Raw genomic sequence first — 25,407 nt, forward strand, 5'->3', positions numbered from 1 at the left:
GCCTCTTAATTGGCTGACACTTCCAGCAAGAGTAGCTGATCTACGCATGGAGCCTGGGTTTATCAGGCAGCAGACAGAAGCAGGGCACACAGTCAGAAAAGAGAGAGCAATAACGGGGTGATTGTTGCCAGAGATAAGTGCTACTGAATCAATCAAGATGAGCCACAGCTCCAACGAGAAAGACCCTGAGACCATAGAGCCACTGCGTTATCTCAGGTATGCTGTATTATTTTGGTATTAAGCATCATAATGTGACCAAATTAGACATATTGTTCCTTTTAAGGCAGATTTGTGTTTAAATGCATCACAATATGGGAGCCTGTTAAGGGTGAGTAGCCTAATATTTGCACAATCTTTTCAGTCTGACTTTTAGGTAAATGTGATTTGTGACAGAAGGATGGCTGTAATATCCCACACTGTCTAAAGAAAATGCATCTAACTTAATTTCCTCCCAGCTTTCCTGTTTACAAAAATAAGGTACACTGATTATGATCAACGTGCTTTAATAACCTGGAAACGTGGCTTATAGGCAAACAGGTGGAAGGAACAACGCACTTCAGCTCTCCCTACAGCAGTTTGTTGGTGATTTAGGCATGTCGGGAAAGGTGATGTGACATTTTAGCTGCTGGACGTTGTGATGGCAACATCATGGCCAACAATTTGCTCTTTAAAAAAGCAGGGGGTCGCCTGTTTCCTGATCTGAGTGAAATATGGCATGTGTCAGAGAGCTTTCTAAAGCATCATCAGTATATAAAAGTGTCTAATTCAGTCGAACATCTTACAAATTGCCTCATATTTGTGTGAGATTTAGATTTAGCAGATGCTACGGAGTGTAACCGGAGAATATCTTTAAAAAATGACACAGAAGTGACAGAGAACAAATGGTGTTTTGATCAGAAGCCCGAGCGACACAAGGTTTGTTTTCCATATTAGGCTTTCCTGGCAAGAGAGGCCCTTGAAGCTCTTCACACCAGCCCACGACGTTTAAATACGCTGGTCGGCAAGAGACGAGGCAAATTATACACTTTAAGGGAGGATGGAATAATAGGATTTAAGGATTTGAGGTTTAACGGCGTGAATTCTGGGGAGATTAATGTTCCTGCTGTAACTTAAAACCCTCATAGCGTGTTGGTTTTGCGTGGTAACCACGCAGTGTGAACGCAGACAATTGGCTTTTCTATTATCATTATTATTTTTAAATCCAATCAAAACACTTTGATTTGTGGATTCACAATGTGTATCCTGGGATTAATGTGTGTTAATGGCCCCTGCGTCCTTTTATTGATGTCAGGTATTGACGCCGAAACCAAGACGAACAACATTGGGTCACAAAAAGTTGGATGTTTGAGTCGTTTTGCTAGTTAGCATGGCCTGTACAGGGTCTTCATTGATGGCCATTCAAATGTGAAGTGAAGTAAACCGTAAAACTACAAACTAGTGCGTTTATGATTATGTTAATGAATTAAAATAATAATAAAAAATACCAGCTTATGACATCAAGCAGCATAATGTGCTGTTTTTGTACAGCTTATATTACGCATTTTCAAGTTACAAGTGGCCACGCCCACTTTTACGTAAAAAACAAGCTGGATAAATCGCTTCTATTTTGTTTTATTAAAGTAGATAATGTTTTTTGTTGGACTCTTAAAAGTGTAAATATTACACATTTTTCTGTCTGCTTCCTTTGACATCACTGCCCAAGATAGTTGCTAGTCAAGTGCTAGCATGCATGGTTTTTATGTGCGATTCGACCAATCAGTGCTGTCTTGACATCATTTCCTGTTTCAGAATGATTAGTCATGGTATTGATGCACTCACACCATGTCGTAATTACCGTAAATAAAGCTCTGTATGCTTTCGAATCGCTCTCGCGGTACAAGTCATAGCTCTCAGAAAATGATGTGTTTACACGTTGTAATTACGTTGTGCTTTTTAACAGTTCATTCGTTACAGTAATTACGACATGGCGTGAACACACCTTTACAGCTCAGATGATTGCCTCAAAAAACATGGCACACTTCAAGCCTCCTACTTTTGAGATGAAATGCTAACGGCTAGTTTTCCTCACATATTATATGTTGAACGTTATTCTTTATTCAGGATTGCACACCTTTTCGACCCAACGGTTGCATCACATGAAGAAAAATGTTTTTGTAACTGGATAGGGGTTAACAGGTGGATCTTCTATTTGATAGGGTGTCCACCCTGTTGTCGTTCTCCACAGCTTTGAGCAGCTCTGTTTCTTTTTTGCCGAGTACTGTTTTTTTTATAGGCCTAGACTCTAAATGCAATAACGGAGCAGCCTGCATGATTTGTGGTTTGTTACCAGGCAATGTAATACTTCTAAGGGAGGACCCCATTAAAGTTAGATTATGGCGAGGCGAGGTCTCGATTTACTCAGTTTGTCAAGAGTGAAACAGAGGTGTGTGCACTTTTACTAGATGTTCTGAGTCCTCCTGTATTGATGTCTAATAAGCCACTGATTTACAAGATCATGGAGCTGGTCCACAGTCATTGTTCTCAGCTGGTCAAGAAGAATACTGTCACACACCATCTGTCTCTTCAGCTTTGATGCCAGAAATGGTCTGATGCGCCATCAATCCAGATCTATCAAACATGGTCCAACCAGGCTCAAATTCTTGAGCCCACATGAGCACCATTTTTAGTGTAACCACTGGGCTATGGCTCTGACCAGAGAATATTTTAAGAGCCAAAATTCTTCTTAAATTTGCTAAGGGAGTAATAAAATTGAAACTAAAGCTGATTGAGGCTACACTTCTTTACAAACAAAATGATATGACAGAACTAGTAAGAGTAGTATGATAGTATGCTATTTCAAATTCAAACTTATATAGGTGTGTACTTTGATGCAGTGCATGTCTTTTATCAGCGACAGATTATCTGTTATTGGCCAGATTTTTGCTGACAACAATGAGGTTTCATGTTTATTTAGACACCTTCAATTCTGTTATCTCTCACAAATTAGTTTTTATAAAAATCTCTTTTTGTGTAATCTCAATGTTTCTGTCATTTAAATAAAACAAAATATAGACTTAAATAATTATTTAAAATTGATTAAAATAATATATGATTATATTATTCTTCTTGTATAGGCCTATAAGACACCATATTAAGCAGCATATACCTTCAATAAAATATTTGAAAATATTTGCGGTGTTAAATTTGAATGTCTGTAAATATTACATCTAATTCACTTCTTTTTTAATATAGAATTATTTTTGCCTTTATTATGGTAGGACAGTAAGCAGACAGGAAGCGAAGTGGGAGAGAGAAATGTCCGCGAGCCAGGACTCGAACTCGGGTTGCCCGAAGCGCAGCGGCTTTATATGTCAGCGCGCTGCCCACGAGGCTATTGGCGTCGACTCTAATCCACTTCTTGAGCGTGCTCATTTCTTATTTGTGCATCCTTGTTTCCTTTCCTTGCTTCATTTCTTCATGTCTCAGCTCCACCCCCTTAGAATGCGAGGGAAGGATACACCTGTCTATCCTCGCTCCTCGCGGTGCAATTAAGACAATTGAGATGCCCTTCGAGATGGCTTAGTTCGATTGATCTCTGGGTCACGAGCTGGAGGACGGAGGAGTCAGACGTCAGACGAAAAGGATATCTATTTCAGAATGGAGCAAGTTACATTTTATAAAAGAATTACGAAAATAAATGGGTTTTAATGGAATAATGTGCTCCATGAATCGTTCACAATAACACCAGACATGTTATGAAAGTAAATACAGTCAATTTTGATTTGAAGTTGACTATAATTGAAGATACAATTATTCATAATTGCTAATATCTCTGAGAACAGAGTGAAATAGAGCCATTTTTTTTATTATGACACTAAAAGGACAGAATGGAAGATAAAGTGCTTCTTTTTCTCTTTTGGGAGCAGGATTTTAATGTTTGTTTTATTTTAACCGCTTTTTCTTATCCATCCAAGAGCTTGCCGACCAGAGTCAGCTCATAATAGAGCCTCATTTATTGAGCTATAAAGAGGGGAGATTAAAGTTTATATCACAGGCAAAATAACTGTAAAACACCACTACTTCAGTTCAATATATCTGCTTTCATTGTTAGTTTGGTAAATCAAATCTCTATTGTAGATAGTTTATCATATGCTAATCAGGTCCAAATCTCTCCATATCATACCAATTAAGTGATTACAGAGGTTGACTTTTCTCAAATGTCGATTCTTCAGTCATGGGGTTGAAGGAGATTGACAGTATTTCTTTTTCCTCCCTTTGACGTGTGTAATGAGTGTCATCACTGCTTGTGGTTGGGGCTGTGAATCTGTTGGATAAGATTGACAGTGCTTAGTTTTTCTCCTCCTGATGTGTTTAATGAGTGTCTTCACTGCCAAGCTGCTGCGTAATGAAGTGCCTCTATTTCTGATAGACTAGGTGAGATGTAGATGGGGGAGGTGGAATTGTTTATAAGAAAGCACCTTCCTCCATGCAGGCGCAGTGTCCTCAAGAAAACTGAGAAATCAAACTTGATTGAGATCCCCTTGAGAAATTGTCCTCCATTTTTGTCTTTTTCTCTGATTCACATGGCTATTGTTTATTTAGCAAGTCAAATTACAAATGAAAAGAATATTTTTTCCTTAAAAAATTTCAAAAGTCTGCCTTAGAATGCCCTACATTTCATTGATCTAATTGAATTTCATGTTTTACTCATATATATGTCAGATTAGGGAAGCAAAACGCGTTAAGATAGGATTTTTGTGTAGAGTCCTTTTCCTTTGTTCCCCCTCCCCTATAAACTCGCCCACATTCCAGCATAGTGGAATACGAGTATGAGGAGTGGGTACAGGTAATTTTAAGACTCGAGAGGTTATCATGCAAGAAAAAAAAAATGCATCAGGTATGATGTATAATCATTGAGGCTAGATGCATGTAGTGGGGAACCTTCAATTGTTAAAAGTGTCAATAGGAGCTGTTTGCACGAGCACATGGTACAATTTCCATTAGCAGAGAACAGCTGCGAGTCAGGGACTGATATATGGCCAAGTCACCATAGAAACAGTGGGACTGCAACATTATTCCTATGAAGTCCACACACATATTTGACAGCATGGCAGTTTCTATGAGAATGAGGAATGAAAAAGGACCAGTTGACCAGTCACAAACTGAGGGAAATGTGAATATTCGCTTGAACTGTATCAATTATATTTTGGAATTTCGTCAGACAGAACGATGTCCCGCAGCCTTGTCCGGATTAAACATCCGGAATGTTCTGCTCCGGCTCAAGTTCTTTGTAAATTTTGACGGATGTGGATGGCCAACATTTTAGCAGTTTTCCGCTGCTATGCCTGTCTTAAATTGTCCCTTTTTGTTTTGCCAGAGACAGCATAATTGGGTTCACCGTCTCGCTCGGTTGGGCTTATTACAAAGCCATTATGGTCTGGCAAAAGCTGACAGTCTAGAAACCAGGAGTTATAATTTGTCCCATGTCTCTCTTTGCTCCGGAAATATACTTGGTTTATAGCTCTCAAATGTAGTTTGTGTTGTAATGCTTAGTCTACATTTATTACTTTAATTTAATAAATATATAGCTGTGGGTCATTCTTGGGAGAAGGTGCTGTTTTTTTTTTTCAGTAAATTTCAGGATTTTGACTATGTATTTTGAGGACGATGTTGTCCTGATGGCTTCATCAGGCTGTGACTTTCAGCGTTTACTTGGGTGGTTTACCGCAAGCAGAGGGAATGAGGATCAGCACCTCCAAATCCAAGGCCATGGTTCTCAGCCGAAAAGCAGTGGGTTGCCCATAGGGAGTGAGTTGCTTCTTCTAGTAGAAGAGTTTAAGTACCTCGGGGTCTTCTTCACAAGTGAGGGTAGGTCAGAGCATGAGATCGACAGGTGGATCAGTGTAGCGGCAGCAATAATGCTAAAAAGTGAATGGTTATGCCGTCATGGTAGAGCTAAGGCTGGCAACACACTTGAAGATTTTAAGCCCAATTTTGGGCCCGATTTGCAACAATCGTTTGGGGGGTGTGGCCCGATTCAAGGCTTCTCGCAACTGACTTTTTGTCCAAAAAATACTGTGTGGTGTCATTATGTTTAGTTTACTGCCCCCGATCGCTTTGGAGCCTGCACAATTCCAAATTGTAAATATCAAACACATTTGCTATTTGCGACTCTTGATCGGGCTGACTCTTGCGTGATACCCACGATAGCCAGTGAGATCGAGCAAGCTTCACCAATCGGATGTTGCCTGCTTCTATAGCTGAAACTTGGCAGCCACAAACATGCTACAAAATTATTGAGCATTGAGAAAAAAGATCACCCATATTAGTTTTTTCCCTTTGTTTTTCTTCCCGTAAAAATGTTACTACAATCGACAGGTGCGTGTAATTGACAGGTGCGTGTAGTCTCTTGGTCCGGACGAATCTTCTAGGGTGTGCATTCGGAGGATTATAATGCTAAAAAAAGGTTGAAACTGTCCGTATGTCTGTGGTCTCCCACAGTTTTAAAATCAGTTAAGATTTGAACATTGACTAGTGTGTCCCAGGCTTTCGAATTTACCAGTCGATCTATGTGCCAACCCTCGCCTATGGTCATGGGCTCTGAGTTGTGACCGTAAGAATGAGATAGTGGGTACAAGAGGCCAAAATTAGTTTTCTTCGCAGGGACCCTGACCCTTAGAGACTGGGTGTGAAGCTCAGTCATCTGGGAGAGACTTGGAGTAGAGCCGCTGCTCCTCCGCATTGAAAGGAGCCAGTTGAGATGTTTCAGCCATCTGCTCAGGATACCTCCCGGACGCCTCCCGGTGGATGTGTTCCGGGCATGTCCAACCGTGAAGAGAACCCGGGGCAAACCCAGAACACGCTGGAGGGATTATATCTTATATCTAATCCTTCCGGATTAGTGATGGATGGATGGATAATCAATTTGTAGACTTTATTTTCTCAAAAGTATAAACACTGTGGTGCTTTCAAAACATTGTTTTGTTTGTTTGAGCATCCTGACGAGTCTGACATTGCAACATTGGCTCAACCAATGGCATGAATCTGGGGCGGGACTATCTGTTTATCCAATCAATGATGGATGTTGGATTGTTTGGTCAGTATTTAGTCATTATTTTTTTAACTCACAATCATTGTTTTAGGGTTGGGAGTCGTTTAAAAAAATTCCAGTTCCAGCTTTGATTTTGATTCTGATTTTGATCAAAAATGTTAAGGAAAATAATGCACTCAAACAATGCCTTTTGTCTTTATTACTTGCTGTCAAAATGTATTTTTAAAACATAGTATTTTACATTTTTTGCAAAACTAATACATTTTTCTGAAGAAAGATCAACACCTAACCTAACTAACCCTTGATTGAATTCCTACTTGATGATGGGGAATTACAAGGTATAGTAGTGTTGTTTGTTTTAATTGTTATAAATTATGTGATTTATGATTGAATAAAACCTTATTAAATAAACCTTTAATCCTAAACCTAACTGTTTTCGGAACCGAAATTTATGAATTTGGCTTGGTTCCAACAAAGTTGGTTCCCAACCCTACATTAGCAACTTTTCCACCATCAGGCCAAACCATTCTCATTGCTTAACTGTTCCATTCCATGTCGATCCAGCCCAACCGGTACGGATATGGTTTCATTTTCCATTTTAGGACTGATAAGAGCTCTTTGGAATGTAATGCATTTGTTGCCTTGATAAAGCAAAGGCTTACAGACAGTATCGGATGTAAATAGTGACCGCGTTATTGAGGATGATCTGATATTTCTATTATTAACTTGTGCTTACTTCACTCAAATAGTGTGCCTGGCCAGATACAGAGAAACTGGTACCCAGGCAACAGACAAGTGACCAATCCTGAGTGGTGACGTCACTACTCGCATCACCATCACAGACAATTCTTGAGATGCCAAACAAAGCTCAAGTTGAACTGGAACCGTTCCCTACCGTTCTTAGAACCAGTCGGCCTGACGGTGGAAAAGCAACTATTGGTGTTACTTCAGATAAATAGAAATACCTGTTGCCATTTTTTGCCATATCTTAAGCAATCCCTTCCATCTCTTTTTCTCCAATACTTCTGCATTTTGAACCGACCATTCCCATTATGAATTTGTGTATATGGACAAATTATGCTGTATTTACCATATCATCTGTGAAAAGATGGACGTCATGTGGGGTTAACACATGTCTTGTTGTAATAGGCCTAAGTGTTTTTTTTTTGTTTTGTTGTAATGACAACAAAAAGGCTCTTAGAGGAGAAATCACTGACCTTTACCAGGCGTTTAAATCTCATCAAATGCAATTTTTTATGTGAATCAGCCCAAAGGCATCTTATACTGTCTTGTGATCTGAATGACCGTGACCGAGGATGAGAGGGGACTTGCTCTCGAGGCCGCTAGCGGTCTCTGTTGATTAGCGCTCTTGCTAATCACAGTCAACAATCAACATGTGGCGGCCCTCGGCAGCCCTGGTGTTGGGGAGAATATATTTATATGACCCTGCTGGAGGTCTAGAAGCAGATGTCATTTATTTGTTCATCGCTACCGACTGGAGCAGCATCACTCAGAAGCATTTAACGTCACATTTTGGTTGTAGTAAGCCACACTTAAAAGTAAGACGTAAAAATGAATGCAATCGCCAGTTGGGGAGGTAGCCTCAATATAGTATCCTCATATAACATAGTTTTACTACAAAAAGCAGATTGAACTGCAGCTATACTGAGAAAAAAATACATTCGGTCTAATTTGCAACATCTTTGGAATGATTTTTATTTTTTTAATGACAAGCTTTTCACAAAGCGTTTTTACAGCATAGTTGTACTAGCTGGGCATGCTTGCAAGACCAGAGCTGCAAGGTGTCTACGATATGATAATATCCATTTCTGTTCAATTAAAACATTTTTGGTAGCGGAATCTTGGCAGCTGGCTTGCTTATGCTACCCGCACAACACATTTTCCATGATGAGTCTCCTCAGTGATGTTCCAGCAATGGGAAAAAAAGACATACTGTAGCAGGGATTTGCCAGCCCCGGGCAGCCATTTTTAACTCATCTCTGTGTGTAAAAAAATCCAGTTTTAGGCAATAATAGACTCATTGTTCTTGTATGAGCCAGTAGCTATACATCCTGTTTTCTCTTTATTAGAGCCCTCTGAAACCCCCCCCCCAGCAATAAACAAGGTTAGCAGCAGCACATTAGTATCTCATAAAAGTGACAAAATGCCTCACTCCGTAACCTTTGATATATTACACTTTAGCTATACTAGAATGAACAAATTGAGATACTTAATGTTTATTGCTTGGCACAGTTTGTTGAGACAGCAAAGTGTTTGAAAACAAAATCATGGAGAACATCATCTTTCCATGAAATACATATTTTGCTTTGGTTTGTCCTTTAGTTTTTGGGCTTTGGTTCATAGGAAACACAAAGTAAATTTGACATTTCTGTAATAATGTTATCAAGGGCATCTGAAAGAAAAATAACGTTCTCTTTCTTTCTTTTATTCATTCCTTGTCAGTCTCCTACTGATAGCATCACTCCTCGATTTTAGTCGTATCCTTTCTATTCTGCCTGGGAGATTTTGCTTTACTGTTCGTAGGATTTGATTTTCTTGCCAATTATGCATGTCTTTTTCCTTCTTGGTTAGAGGTGTTAATCTTTTTACATTTTTTTTCCTCACTGCAATATTTTGTAAAGTGTTAAGCTGCAGCTTTTGGTTAATTTGAACTTTTGATCAGACTTTATTCAAGATGTCAAGATATTAGTGGTTAGCAGTGTTATTTTAGTATTATTTATAGCTTTTATTTATATATTTTCAGTTTCCATATGTGCATTTGCCATTTTTTATCATTTTTTTTCATTTCTATTTATCTTTAATTTATGATTTATTTCAGTTTTAGTCATTTCAGTGATTCAACTTGAACTTTTTCATCTAATATTTATATTTTATTTTATTCAATCTTTATTCCAAAGAAGGTTTTAGCTTAGATTGGCTTTATTATCAGTTATTGACTATTTTGAAAATGTTTCACATAAACGTGAAACTTAATAGTCAGCACTGCATCATTTTTATTATTATAAAATAGAATTTTAAATGTGTTATTATTATATTAGATGTTATTATTGCTTCTGTCCTCCATCTCCATCTTTTGATAGCCAGATTTGTGAGGATACATGCTCAGGTTAACTGGTTTTATTATATTCAAGTAAACTATTTTTCATTGTGACGGAAGTGTTTTGTCCATTTAAAATGGCATCATTTATTCAATCTCATATTGACATCAACTGAATGTCCTCCCTTGTATGGGTTCCTAGTGCCAGAGCTGTTTTAATCTCCATTAAAGATGTCTATAAAAGTTATGAATTGGACTCCGGGCACACGATGCAATCAGATGATAGAATATGAATGCAAGCTTGTTTTCCTTTGAGATGCTCTCAACAGGGGAATCGGAGTGCCAGAGATGAGGAACAAAGCTTTTATTCAGCACGGCTTGATAGCATACTTGTTTCCTGTATGAAAGACTTCTGAATAGGTAAACAAGCTATGAAAACGTCTAAACCAAGATGTTTTATCGCATTTTTTATAATAGAAATTCAAATTGCGAACATCTGAGCACACGTTCTCCATGTGCCATATGGCCGTGTCAATATAACAAAGCTGGAGTATTATATTGACAGTTGTCAACATGACTTATTTTCAGGATAAATTGTGATTCTCGGTTCAGCCAGATGAGGACATGGACCCCTGCCTAAATGCTCTGGCATAGTCTCAATGTAGTTTATGGGCGTCCTGAGCAAGAGAGCGCTGAGCTGGATGAAAAGGATGAGGAGAGAACAAGGATAGGTCAGTAGAGAGAGAATCTCAGAGGATGCACTCTCATTGGCTCGTGTTGACAGGTCAGGTCAGGACTGGAGCAATGCTATTGGTCAGGATGATTAAACATATTATTGATCCTTACACCAGTGAGTAACATTTTCTCAGGTTAAGAGACACTTTGTCAGTGCGTAAAACACACAGGCAGTTTATTAACAAGTGTACCCAATAAAACATTGTCCAGGTCCTATTTCTCCCCAAAATCAAAATGATTTTTTTTAAGGTAACACTTTATTTTAATGTGTCCTTGTTACACATGACATGTTACATGTATTTACTATAGTAATAACTATAAATTAGGCATAGTTACATGCAACTTACCCTAAATCAAACCTTAATCTATACTAACCCTATAGTAAGTGGTCAGTACATGTAGTTAATTACTATTACTTAATTACACTATAACACGGACACATTAAAATAAAGTATAACCAATATTAAGAATTTATATTTTCCTCAAATAAAGGCTGTTTTAGAGCCATTTAAGTTTTTTGGGCATTGTGACTTTATTATCATGTCAATTTAGCATTTCATTACTGTATAAAATAACTGTCATGCAAAAATATATTAGATTTTAGATAAATTGTTTTAAATATTTCTGTATTATAGTAGTATTTATTGTGCTGTGCTTATGCAAATTTTATGATTGAAATGAAAAAAAAAAAACTATTCTCATTATTGTCATGCGAAAAATATATTATTTAAATGATTTTAAATAAAACAATTTAAATGTTTCTTTAATATGGTAGAATTTATTATATTGCCGTAATGCTAATTTTATGTTTGAATCATTTTTTTAATTCTATTTTTTACAGTAAAACAATACTGTATTACATTAATAATTCAGGTAGCCTACAGTATCGTTTTCTCAAGAAAATTTTTTCTCAACTAATGCTTTAAACTATACAGTAAATCAGCTGTTAAATTCTACTATAATATTGAAGGTTAAAATAAACTGATTGTATAGGCCTACACTCAATTAAATTACACACAAGGAAGTTTTTTTATAATAATGAAGTAATAATAATAACTTAATAATTACACTTCAATTCATTCTACTTCAATTAGTTTTTCACTGTCATAAAAACTTGACTGTTTTATTCAAGCATACATTACATATTGAATAATGAATGTGTAACATGCTCCTCTCTAGGGTATTTTTTACTAACTATCTATCGAGTTTATGGTCACTGAATGGCTTTTCTGAGGTAGGCCTAAATGTAACTAGGCCTGTCACAATAACTACTTTTGGTTTTGATCGCTATATTGTCGCAGAAATAATTGCGAAATACGATATTATTGTCATTTAAAGACCTACACACTTTCAAAAGTCAATGAACTTAACTCTTAAGAATATTTAGATACTGGAAGTGAAGTGTCAAAAAATAATAATAATGTTGGATAAAAAGCCCAAACACACTTTTACATCTACAGATTTTGCCCTGACCCTCTTTTCTCAGTAAAGTTAAGTTGCACACTATTGCAGAAAACACAAACCCTTCTTAGCAGTCAGATGTCCATATGAACAAAGGCACAGAACAGGTAATACCTGCTGCTAAATAAATTTTTCTAGAGGTGTTTTTTAAAAGTTGAAGAACTTGAAAGAACATCATGCACGTGATGCTGCAAAAGACGGTCAAACACGTCCGTCTACTGCACATTTGCATGTAGTGGAATGCAAAAAACATCTTCTCTTCGAAAATGAACTTGACACCCGCGACTGCGCATCCCGTGTGAAACGGCCTTAACGCTAGCCATGTGCGTGCACCATTTAGCTCTGTCATGTTTATATTTACCTGTCGATGTCCGCTCTCGGCTGTCTGAGCCCCGATATCGCTTCCGACATGGAGAGCAAATCAATATATCGCGTCACCAAAAATCATCTAGGTCATGGTCATGTATCGTGCAAAACGTTGTTTACAAGTTGTTTTATTGACGTCCGGTCCTTCCATGGTTGAAACACTGATTGAGCGATTACACAAGACATGATATGGATATCTTATTATTATTTTCTTTTGGATTTTGTGGTGAAATGTGAGATGGATATGTTTTCGTGACATTCATATCATATTATATGGCTTGGCTACTTGAGATCTTTGGAAGTTTTGCACTGTAATGACACTTGTTGTTTGAGCAAGCCCGGAGAAAGAGCATATTATAGTATCACTACATAAATAGCACTGCAATGGCAGATTGGGGTCAGTTATAATACATTGCCTTACCTAGCTTGTCATGTATCTGAGTTTTCCTTGAGGAAACACTTGATGTCTGTGCGAAAATGCAGAGGCTACTCCTGCTGTCCTTTATTTATGTTCTATAGTCCATTCAGAGCTTTGTGTTCCAGTTCATTTTTCTGTGAAAAAATAAACATCCCCTGAGAATATGAAAGGCAGCATGCTAATGAAAATTTATTGCATAATTCTTTAGGCTGAATTTGTGCTGCCCTAGAACTATACTAAGCAATGTAATCTAACACTCTTTCATGACAATGTACTAACTTGTACGAGATTGCGAAAATCATATCATCATCATGCAGCTTGCTTTCTACTAAAAAAATCCCAACATTTTTTGGATTGGATAAAGTTTGGGTGGTACATTATAGTCGTACATGTTTGTTCTCCGTACAATTTCTTCAATTTCAAAGCATATTCGTCATTAGATGCCAAAAGGTAACACTTTAACCCTGAAATTGTACTGATCCCACTATTAATTCATGTATTGTATATTCAGTGTATTCATTCAATATGGTGTATTGAAAACCAACATTCAGTATAATGACTCTTCATACATCCTGGATAATTCCAGATGGCAGTCAGAGTTGTTTTATCACCCCTAGTTAAGCCTGTTAAATTACACTTGAATGCTTATAGAAAATAACCACAGGGCATTTTATTCAACCATATCAATGGCCAAACGCAGCTGTTACTAACGCTTGAATATTCACTTTCTTCATTTGCCTGGTTTGCTGTCAAACCCCGGTTTTAATTGGGCCTGAAGGACTGTACCTGCGCTATTTTCAGTCTCTTTTTCTTATCTACATCCTTCAACCTGTCTGCTGGCATCGTCGGTTCGGTGACCTGACTTGCTCTGTTACCATGGTTTCCTCCACTTGCACAGTCTCCTGTGGCCCTCTCGATATATATCTAGCTGGGCACAGTTACTCTAAGAAACTGCCAACTGGCACAGGCCATAATTACATAAGCACATGACCATCGAAAAAGTTCCACTTTGATGTAATGCTGTTGAAGGGAACGAATGGATTCAAGCCCTAAATTCTGGTTGCTAATTACATTTTGTGGTTTCTCCATCTTTGGCAAACCAAACTGTTCCTCAGTGTGTCAGTGTCTGGTCTACTTGAACTAAATGGCCTGTGTTAAAAAGTAACATCCCTCAATGGAGCATTCATTATCATTCAAGATCGTATTTTACGCGGGTGGACGTGACCACTGGGTCTTTGAGTCGAGCCTCCAAATGAAGATCTCCTGTAATCCCTCCCTTGGTGCCAAATGCAGTTCATCAAAATCAAGCCTCCGTGTCACCAAAAACGCTTCCATGGAGACGGGCAGCCGGCCCAGAGCTGACTAGCCGCGGAACAGGCCCGTTCCTGAAGAGGTTCATGCGCTGCATGCTCTCCGCCAGATTCCCAGAGCTCCAAAAATGGAACAGTTGATGTATTATTGTCATTTTGGAGGGGAAGTTGAGGCGCCTCAGCAATGGGTTTCAAAATCGAGTTAACAAGCCCATCTGAAGTGTTGTGGAGATGAGTTTATCGGTTAGCGATAAGACTTGAGACGATGCCCATGACCCGTTTATCGATTTTTCTCCGAGTAATGGCCGAAACATAATCCATTAGAGGCATTAGAGTAGCTCCTTGTTTTCATGCCTTCAGAAAAAAAAAAAAGATTTAAGCTCTGATGTAGCCGGCTGTTGATTTACCGGTTCATCTGGCCAGATGAAAGTCATTGTGCAGTGAGATGGCCAGCTGGGTCGAGGCCTGAATGCATTTTCAGGCGTGCCTGGATCCCTTTACACCTAAGTGGACAGTTGAAATGCATAATGAGGAAGGGATTTTGGGTCAAACATTTGGTCTTTGACCAAAGGGGAGGGGAGGATGATACCTATATGGGTATCAGTACATTATTGGCAAACAATTTTTTAATCATAATTCTCCAGCATTATGGGACATTAGTCCTGTCATTTCTGTCAAATCCTCGTCTCTTTGGCCTTCCTATCACCAGTCCAAGCACCTGATGTTTATTGTGCCTCCACTGCTACCATAAATCTAGCACTGGGGATCTGAAAATGCTCTTCCCGCTACATGCACCAAGCCAAGATGATGATGCTCTACTGGACCTATTGTAACCACTTGCTCATCCCAAACAACAGCCTGGTTTCCATTAGAGATTTGCACAAAACTTTTGCGATATTTTCTAAATGTCAATAAACTATTGCGAAATGATGGCGTTTCCATTAACCAATGTTACGCGACTAAACATAAATTTAAAAAATCATGGCGACGGATGTTGTTAGTTTCACGTATATATTCCAGCCACCGCACTAGTCATTATTTTTAATTGAAGAAGACGTAGGCGTGTTATCCAAGCATTAATGGCAATGAAAGACCCTTATACTTGGGAGCGCCACGTATGAGAAGTTTATGGGTGTTTCTCCCTCATATCTGCTTCAAGTTCTTGATAAATTGTGGCATTTATTTGTTGTTTAGAATCCAGATCCAGTATTCCCGTAAAAAAAATTTTCTCTAATTGACATGTTTCCATTGTGCGTATTTATAATTCGTAATTTCAATTTGCGCAATTTGAAGGGTAATGCAGCTAGTGATATGAATGATAAAACTTTTTTTACAATCTATGTTACAATTAAGTGAAAACCTGAGCTCCTGAAACAACATTATGATGAGTTGTAATGTCAACACACTTTCAATGCAATTTGTAACTGTTTTATGCTTTTGCGAATATTGGCTAATTTGTATGAATTAGTAAATTTTGTACGATCTCATTCATATGTTTTTGTACGATCTGTTTATGCTCCACTGATGGCTAGATTTATTTATTTTTTCAAAAAATCGCACGTTTCCATATGAATCACAACATACACATTAATACGAAATCCCCACCTTGTTAAATAGTTACCACTACCAAATAGTTGGTAATGTTATGAATTGTTCATGCTTTAGTTTTTCATTGTCCGTGTTTTAGTGCATTACTGCGGAAAGAGCGTGTTCACGACACAACATCCTGACTAGAATGTTCCTTAAGTTCATTTGTGCATTCATGCTATTACAAGTTCACTGTAAAAAATGATATGATCAATAAGTTATGAGAGCATATGTTTTTACATTGTTTTAACTCATCAAAATGAGTTAAGCAATTTTCAAACTTTTCAACTAATTTAAGTCAGTTTAATGTAATTTAAGTTGAAGTTACTTAAACATCCAAGTTGATTGTACTTCAAAATTTAAGGCAGCAAATTTTTTTTACAGTGTTGTAATGTTACGTTTATTGTCTGTATATCTTATATATCTCATATTTATTGAATTTGGCTGAGCTTGAGTGGGTTAATTAACCCGCTAGCAAAGTGCTTCAGTTTAACAGTTCATTCATTGTTTAGATTCGACATTATTGACTAGAAACATCATGTTCTTTCTAGATTTTTGATCTTCAAAAATCATTGTTAGTGCATTGTCAGTCAACATCTTGTGGTGTTTTGACAGTATTTATTTGACAGTAAGTTGTAATTATAGTGTTAAATGGTTGTCATGATATATTTTTCTCTGCAGTATTACTGGCGAACATTTACTTAAGTAATTTAATTGACAGTTAAAACTGAAATTGTAGTGTAGATGCACAAATCTGTGTTGAGCTGTTAACTTTCTATGCAGGTAACGCATGTTATGGTAAACTGCTGATCTATTACAGACAGTCTGTTGTATTTTGCTTTGTACTGTTTGTACTTTGCACTGGAAATGTGTTTGGAAAGGTCAGGGGTGGGTATGGGCAGAGATGAATAGAGGAAGTGTGACTAAAATATGGTGTGTTTAGGATGAGTGGATAAATGGAAGGCAACCATGGAACAATGTGAAGAGCAGACGGTATGTTCCGGCATTTGTTTATCTCTTTAATACGTAGTTCATCGAACATGGATAGGCTCAGGAAAGACATGCCTCTTCAAGACACGTTAAATATGCTCTCTGTCTTCGTGAAATAACACTTCCCCGCTCGATTAATGTCATACGCAGGCTAATCTTAGGATAAGATTGTCACGTTTCATGCATATTTCATCTCCTTTCTAAACATATGTCAGGCAAGCCAGGCTCCTCGCTGCCAAGAACTGTGAAGTTGTTCCAGAAAGCTGGTGTCAGCTCTCTTCCTCTGTTCTTTGGCTCTGAAATTACCTTTGGAAACCAACGTGTCCGCTGACTCAGACACTGTCACACTAGGTGTTATCATCGCTCGCCATACCCTGCTCTTTTTCTCTACATCGACCTCACAATCCCTTCCTGTTCTCTCCACTTCAGTGATTCTTTTCTATTAAAAATACATTTCTGATTCATTGCCCTCAAGTTTTACCTCACATGGCAAAAGTTTCAAAAATCCCATGGACCATTTTGTTTTGTGTTTCTCATTATTCCCAAACCATTTGTGATACTCGTGATATTTGGGATATTGCGGCGGATGCTTTCGTTTCATGTTTCCAGTCACCAGTCAACAGTCCTTATGTTGACTTCGCCCAATGCAAGCTGTCCACAGGGCCCTGTGACCATTCCTCCACTCCAGTGCCTCAGACTGGCTTTTATGTAATTAACGAACAGGAAGTCGAGACACTCATTAGGAAGGAATCAGCAAAGGGCTTGAGCGTCGCCCCCTTTTAGAAGTTTTTAATTGCTTTAAGAGTAACATGAGAGTTCAGCTCCTGGATCTTCAGCATCATTAGATGTTGCTTCCCGCTTTCCTTTCCATGACTCATTCGAGGCATTTGAAACTTTCGTATGAGTAACCTCTGGGATTACAATCTATGAAAGTCACTTTATAATTGTGGCAGATGCTGTCAGTCACTTTTGAATGGCAAAACAAATCTGTTTTTGTTAACTAAATAACCTGAAATACAATAGAATATAGCTAAATATTTTATTTCAGTTAGTTGCAGGAGCAACACAAGACAAGGGAAGAGAAAAACTAAAAACACAAGCAAAATAAAAACTGACAAGAGAAAACAGAAACTAAAAATATATAGGCTAACTAGAGATTGCAAAGAAAAGGTATAGAGAATATATTAACTTGGAAGAACTGGGAAGTAGTTTTCTGACACTTATGCGGTCACTATGGATATTTTCACATTTGATTCCTATTTAAATCTTAGCGTGAAGCAAAGCTGGCTTTTTCATGTTCTGGCTGAGCAGGTTGACATGGTTATTAGTTTTTTATTTCAAATGTTACATTAAATTGTAAGCAAATGCTCATAGCAGCATTCACACCAGGGCGCATATCATTTGTCATTAAATAGTGCATGCGACACTGTGAAAATGGTTTTGTGTCGAATAAATTAGCATATGTCAGCCGTGCCACAAAGGCGATCCACCCCCTATCTATAACCCCTATCCACCAATCGCATTATTGGGAGCCCGATGGGGCCATGCGCTAAGTTTGGTGGCTATGCAAATAGCAGTGTAATCTCTTGCTCCCTGTAGTCATTACTTTCCTTTGTATCGTTTTCACCCACTCATTTCCTTTGTTAAATGGTCCTCACTGAAAACATTGAGTTGTATACCGGATCCTTGTCAGAAGCGGCTGGTCCCCCAAAACAAGCCCACTGATTTATACCAGAAAGGTGGTTATTTAGCTGTCTCATGGTGTTCTGAGGTAATTACAGTAGTTGAAAATGAAGAAAACAAGGGAAAAGAGGATTTTTAAGAAGTATCCGCCATTTTCTGCTTTGCAAATGAAGGCTTTATACAAATGTCTGTGTATTCTCTCACAAACAGGCGAAACTGTTTCAACTCTCCTTTGTGTTAAGCAAGCTAGCAGGCTGGAGGTAAACAACCTCATTAGCCGAGTTGTTATTACAGCTGATCAGCGCAATTCATGACTCGCAGATAACGCGGCTCCTCGTGGGGACATTGTGGGGATATTAGGGAAACTCTCTGGGCTGATACTGTTGTTCATTTGGCTGTGCATTCATGTGTGTATTTGCTGTAAGGGCGATCAACAACAATTAGCCGTAGCTCTGTGGAATAGCATTGTCAGAGGAGACACTAATGTAAACTTGGTGTCATTTTCAAGGCCTGTTACAAATTAGATACACACATTTACATTTACTCATTTAGCCGACCGATTTTATCCAAAGCGACTTACAAATGAGAACAATAGAAGCAGTTAAACTAACAATAGGACAACAATATGCAAGTGCTATGACCCTTCCCAGTTTAATCTAACGCAGTACGCATACTTTTTTAAGATAATTGATATAGAATAGAAGATAAAGTGTTAGTATTAATGGATCAAGTGTTGCCGAAAAAGATGCGTCTTCAGCCGCTTCTTGAAAATGGTCACAGCAGCTCTGGTTGAGTTGGGCTGGTCATTCAGAGTTGGGCTTGGCATCACTGCAAAGACAAACCCTTTTGGAACCTTTATTTTTAAAAGTGTAGAACATTTATATAGGACAAAAGTGTTTCTTTAGATTATTACAATTTTCTTCATATACCAGATTTGCATGCAGGTATGATGTTCATTCTATTCATCAGGAGCAGGTTCCATGCTAGTATTGGGTATTTAGACCTTTATTTTCACTTTGGGTTATTTTGTATATTTTTGTATTTTATATATATATGTATATATATATATATATACACTGTATACAAAATTTGTTTTTACGGAAAAAAACTGGCAGCTGTGGTTACCAGAACAATACTGTAAAAAACACATCAAACCGTAAACATTCTTACGGAGTTACATGTAAATTTAACATTTTAAACATGTGAATTCAACATTGGGATTCTGTGATATTTACATCACTGCTACACTGTAAAAAAAAAATCTGTTGAAGTATTAATATCTGTTTTGTACCATAGTATTACACTGACAAACCAACAACCACAGCAGTAATGAGAGTCACATGATTAATCAAAGCTCATCACAAGTAGATCTTCCACAAGAAATCTAATATTAATATATATAGAAGGTTCACAGTGCCATTCACACGAACATTAAACACCATCATGGTAACACACATGAAATTTAAAAAATACAATAAACATTAATTTAACAACATTAAATGTAACATAAAACCCTAATGTACATAACTGATTATAAAAAAACTAAGAAAACTATGACGAAACAGTTATTTTAACAAAAATACATCAAATGTGAAGTGTCACGCAGGGAATTGTGGGAATGTCAATTTACGTTTTTTCACTGTAAATTATACAATGACTTGTTTGTTTTTACTTCCCAAAACTGTAAATTTAACGGCATTTTACAGTAAAATGACATTAAATGTACCATTAGATCTATTACAATTATTTACCGTATATAGTAAGGAAACTTTCTGTTAACCAATTAACAGTTTTTCACTGTAGCATTTTTACAGTCTTTTACTGTTAAAATCACGATCATTTTTTATATATATAATGTGTGTACACACACACACACACACACACACACACACACACACACACACACACACACACACACACACACACACACACACACACACACACACATTTTAGATTCTTTTAGGAATTAGGTCAAATTCCTAAAAAAACTGGGTCACGGCTTAATGACGGGGGGAAATTTGGGTCCCATTGCCAAACCTTTTGAGAACTACTGCTTTAGATTATTATTCACACTTAGAGAAAAAATGATTTTAAGAACTGTTTACTGAAAGGTTCTTTGGGGAACCCAAAATGGTTCTTTCAAAGCATAACTTTAAAAAAATAATTTTGGAGCTTTTATTTTTAAGAGTGTTGAACCTTCCCATTGCACAAAAGGTTCTTTATAGTGGAAAAGGCTCTTTTAGATTGCCATGAAAAAAAAAATATATATATTTTTAGAACTGTTCACTGAAAAAGTTCTTTGAGTAACCAAAAATGGTTCTTTTATGGCATTGCTATGTGTAGATGTGCTGATATATGTCAATTGACCTAATATTATAATGCAATTTATACTGATGAGTGTCAGGATGCTGGGAGAACATTCTGGGCCAGGCTGTCCCCTGGTGGCTAGATTTACTTATTGCAGTTTGCCCACCACAAAGAAGCCTAACTTGAACAAATAAGGCTCAAGAATGCATTTAAAGTGTTTTGATGTTTGAGAGATATTAGCCTAAGTGAAGCAAGATAGTTTTTAAATACTGGAAACGTTACGACATTGAGGTTTGAGATACCTGTGTTCTGGTGCCTGGAACATTTCTGAGAACTTTGGAAATACAGCCATCAGGATTTCCCTGAATAGGTCGTTGGGGACGGAAATATCAAAAGCGCTAGACTCGGCTGAACTTTACAAATATCACTGTGTCACAGTACGCCAGGAAATCTCCCCCTGCAAACTCGGCTTGACGGCTGTGGAGCTCTCTTGGAGACGGTAAATGCCAGAAGGCTGGAAAACTCCATGCCGAGGGTTACGGCAATGATCAGAGCGCATCGCCGACCCAAGAAAAGACTTGGTGACCCGTTGCATTTTAAGTGACCAAAGACAAAAATATGACTGATGTAGTACAGACCCTATTGGCTCTGTACACGGCCCCAAAAATGTCAAGCATACAGATTGTTCAGACGATGAGCTCATTATTTTTTGTCAGAGAACTCTATATTATTTTTTTCTGAAGAGAGAATGAGAACTAGTGAGTGGCAGATGGATGATTTGAATTGAAATTGAGGCCTCATTCAGCCAGGGAACTTCATGTACACAGTTGAGAGAACTCAATAATGTGTAAAAAATGTTTTGTAAACAGTTCTTTCTTCTGTTCCTCTGGTGCCTAAAGCAGTAGCAGACAACAGACACAACACAAACAAACCTGTTGTCCTGGAAACACTGCGGAATATTCCTCGGGGGGGAAATACTACATTAACTAATTGCAAAAGACAGAAAGGTATGGAGAACATTAAACTCTGAGGAAAATTAAAGCCATCAACTGAAAAATCCTAATGATGTCGCATGTATGTCGGTGTTGTTGTAGTATTATTCATGTACTATTATATTATTCCCAAATACTTTAAAGGTTTTAATTTTATCTTTTCAGTTTTATTTTTCTGTATAGCTATTTTAAATGTAGTTTTACACTGTAAAAAAAGTTGCTGCCTTAAGTACAATCAACTTGGACGTTTAAGTCATTTCAACTTAAATTACATTAAACTGACTTAATGACTTAGTTGAATCTTGTATAACTTATAAAAAGAGTTGAAAATTGCTTAACTTATTTTGATGAGTTAAAGCAATGTAAAAACATATGTTGTCATTACAGTGTAGTAATTTAGTATTTTTTTGTTTTCCATGTAATATTTATATTTTATTTCAGCTCTATTTCATACCAAAACAATTCTTAATAGTTTATATTTACGGTCAATATACTTTTTTTGTGTGCCTTGGCTGCTTTTGTTCCTCAACACTTCATTACCTTTCTTATGTTAAAAACATAAGCAGCAGGGATGTATACTAATAAATTAATGAATGAATGAATAAATAGGTAACATTCATTAAAACACTTTGAAGTAATTGTTAACATTAATGCATTTAGTATCATAAACTAACAATGAACAATTTCTACAGCATTGATTAGTATAGGATATATAAATATACTATATTGTTCATTCATCCATGTTCATTCATAATGCATTAATGTTAATTTATACAACTTTACTATCAAGATCTTGACAGCACATCTGTGTACTTCCAGCAGAGGGCTCTGACGTTACGACCGTACAGTAGGTTACTGAAAGACTCTTCGTGTTTTAGATGTGAAGTAAGGGCCTGGATTTTACAGATACGTTGTGCTCCCATTAAACTCACAGTAACACAAGCTCTAAGTGCGGCTAAACAGGCATTAGGCAGCGAGGCACCATGCCTGGAATGGATGGCATGTCTAATACAATGTGCTCAGAATACACACGTAAATGTCAGGTGGTGTATTGCAGTCCTTGGTTTCCATGTAATCAAACCCACCCAGTTTCTATCTTGGCACTTTTAAGCGTTCATGTCGAAACATGAACATGATTTATTTATCATCCCCACTGGTAAGCTAATACCATGAGCTCTTTGTCAATGCAATTTGTTTGTTTGTCTGTCTTTTATAGTAAAACAGAGGTGGCGACCATTGAGATGGAGCTCCTGAGGGACTATCGCTTTGGGCAGCAGCAGCTGATTGAAATATGGGGCCATGCTTGCGCTATTGCCGTCACCAAGGTTTGTCCGTCACGAGAACATGAATTACACATAGTGTAAAGTGGCAGTTAACGTGTCTAAATCCTGATTCTAATCCTGTATTTATTGAGTACAAGCATCACTGTGATTTACACATCTCTGCATTTACTGCTCTCAGCATCTGTGTGCATTTGCCGAACTTAAACCAATTCTCTTAAGAGACGAGGCCTTGCTGCAAGTGATGACGAAAACAGTGGGAAATCTTTGATCTCTCTGTTTCTGTTGAGGTTTTGACCGCATCTGTAGCTCTGGGGGGTTTCTTATGAAAAGGGGTTTAAGAATGATCCAGAATAGCAATCCAGCATTTTAGATTCTAAATAGACAAAATAATTATATAGTATATTTATTCATATAATATGTATATGTGCATTTATTTTTTGACTGATTTTACCCTGTGCTATTTGCTAGTTTTATAGCAATTATAGTACTATCACAAATGGATGATAGTGTGTTGCTGCCTAAAAAAATAAAGAATACTGTTAGTCAAAGTCATAAATGCAAAGTGAGATTATGAGACATAAAGTTGCAATTCGGTTATTATAAAGTAAAAATGTCTAAGATATAAACTTGTGATCACAGGAAATATCACAGCCTGAGTAGCAAAAAGTCGTAATTATGAGAAATAGATGCTGTTCTGGGGAAAAGGTTGCAATTGCGAAACATTGTGAGGTATAGTCATTTTTTTCTGAGAAATAAATTCACAATTATGAGAAACAAAGTGACTGTGAGATTATGAGATTGCAATTCGGTTATTATAAAGTAACAATTTCTAAGATGTAAATTTGCAATTACAAAAAATGTCGCAATTTAGTAGAAAAAATCATATTTATTACGTGAAACAGCTGCAGTTTTGTGAGTTATAAAGTAACAGTTTCTAAGATACAAATTTGCAATTATATTAAATATAGTTACAATTACAAGAAAGTCAGAAAGTCAAATAGTTGGAGTTATGAGAAAAAAAGTTGCAGTTGCGAAACATTGTGAGATATTTTCACAATTTCTGAGAAATAAATTCATGTTCATGAGAAATAAAGATACATTGTGATATATACATTTGCAGTTAGGTTATTATAAAGTATATAAGTGCATATAAATGTGTAAATTACAAATTTTTTTATTTTTTGTAAAAAATGCAATTGAGTATCAGAAATGAAAAATAGTTGCTGTTCTAAGAAAAAAAGGTGCAATTGTGAAACATAAGTCACAAAAGGGACATAGTCACAATAGATATAAATTTGCAATTACAAGAAAAGTAAAAAATGATCATCAAAAAGTCGAAATTATGAGAAGTAGTTGCAGTTCGGGGGGACAAAACACAATTGCAGAAACATTGTGAGATATACTAACAATTTCTGAATTTTGGTCACAATTACAAGAAATGTCATAATTATGATTTCACATTTTGAGATATATAGTCATTTCTGAAATAAAACATAGGAAGATGTAAGGTTGCAATTATGGGAAAAAAGATGGCAGAAACAGGCTTCCGTGTAATGGGGCTGCAAAAAAGGGGATTTTGCTTTTTTGGGGGATCATGTTATATCTTGCCGAGTTGCTGTGAGCACCAGTAGGGTTCACCCACCTCCAAAATCCCACTTTAACTTCTGCTTAAAAACCCCTTGTGACAGATCCAATGCACCATCATGGAAGGTGTTGAAAGTCTCTCGTCTGTGGCCGGCCTGCAGTCAGGCGGTCTCGGGGCCTTACGTTTCAGGGCGGCCTAAGGGTTCCGATAGAGCCAGGCCAACCCAAACCAGACTACTGCGGTTACCATCCCATCTGGATTCAGTCAGGCTGACAGGCAGCGCGGGGCTCCTCTTGACCTACCTGAGAGTCGGTTAAAGCCCAAAATTGTTTCCTGATTTGGCTTGTGTGAATTTTCAAGCCCTGTTAGAAGCGTACAGACTGAACCTTCCACCCCTCGAAGGCCCCCGGTCACCAGCAGTCGCCGCGGTCAGCATCAACAAAACTTCCTGTGCTGTGACCTCTGTGAGGTAGCCATAAATTGCAGCTAAAGAAAACATGCCAACTAGTAGCTGTAAAACAAGCATTACATCAGCACACATCAGCGTGTGTGTGTGTGTGTGTGAGGGGGACGAAATCTTGGTTGAATTTTACCACATTGTG

The 25,407-nt window shown here is 37.4% G+C and overlaps 1 protein-coding gene across 1 annotated transcript in view; it reads left to right on the forward strand.

The window, feature by feature from the left end:
• The window catches only part of yjefn3 (YjeF N-terminal domain containing 3), a 34,024-nt gene continuing 8,617 nt past the window's right edge, over nucleotides 1-25,407 (forward strand). The window contains exons 1-2 of the mRNA XM_081384320.1: nucleotides 1-216; nucleotides 23,154-23,262. Coding sequence (XP_081240446.1) covers nucleotides 158-216; nucleotides 23,154-23,262 — 168 coding nt within the window. The 5' untranslated portion in view covers nucleotides 1-157. The remainder of the gene's footprint in view (nucleotides 217-23,153; nucleotides 23,263-25,407) is intronic.

Source organism: Scardinius erythrophthalmus, assembly GCF_964197995.2.
Source record: "Scardinius erythrophthalmus genome assembly, chromosome: 14".
Classification (NCBI taxonomy): domain Eukaryota; kingdom Metazoa; phylum Chordata; class Actinopteri; order Cypriniformes; family Leuciscidae; genus Scardinius; species Scardinius erythrophthalmus.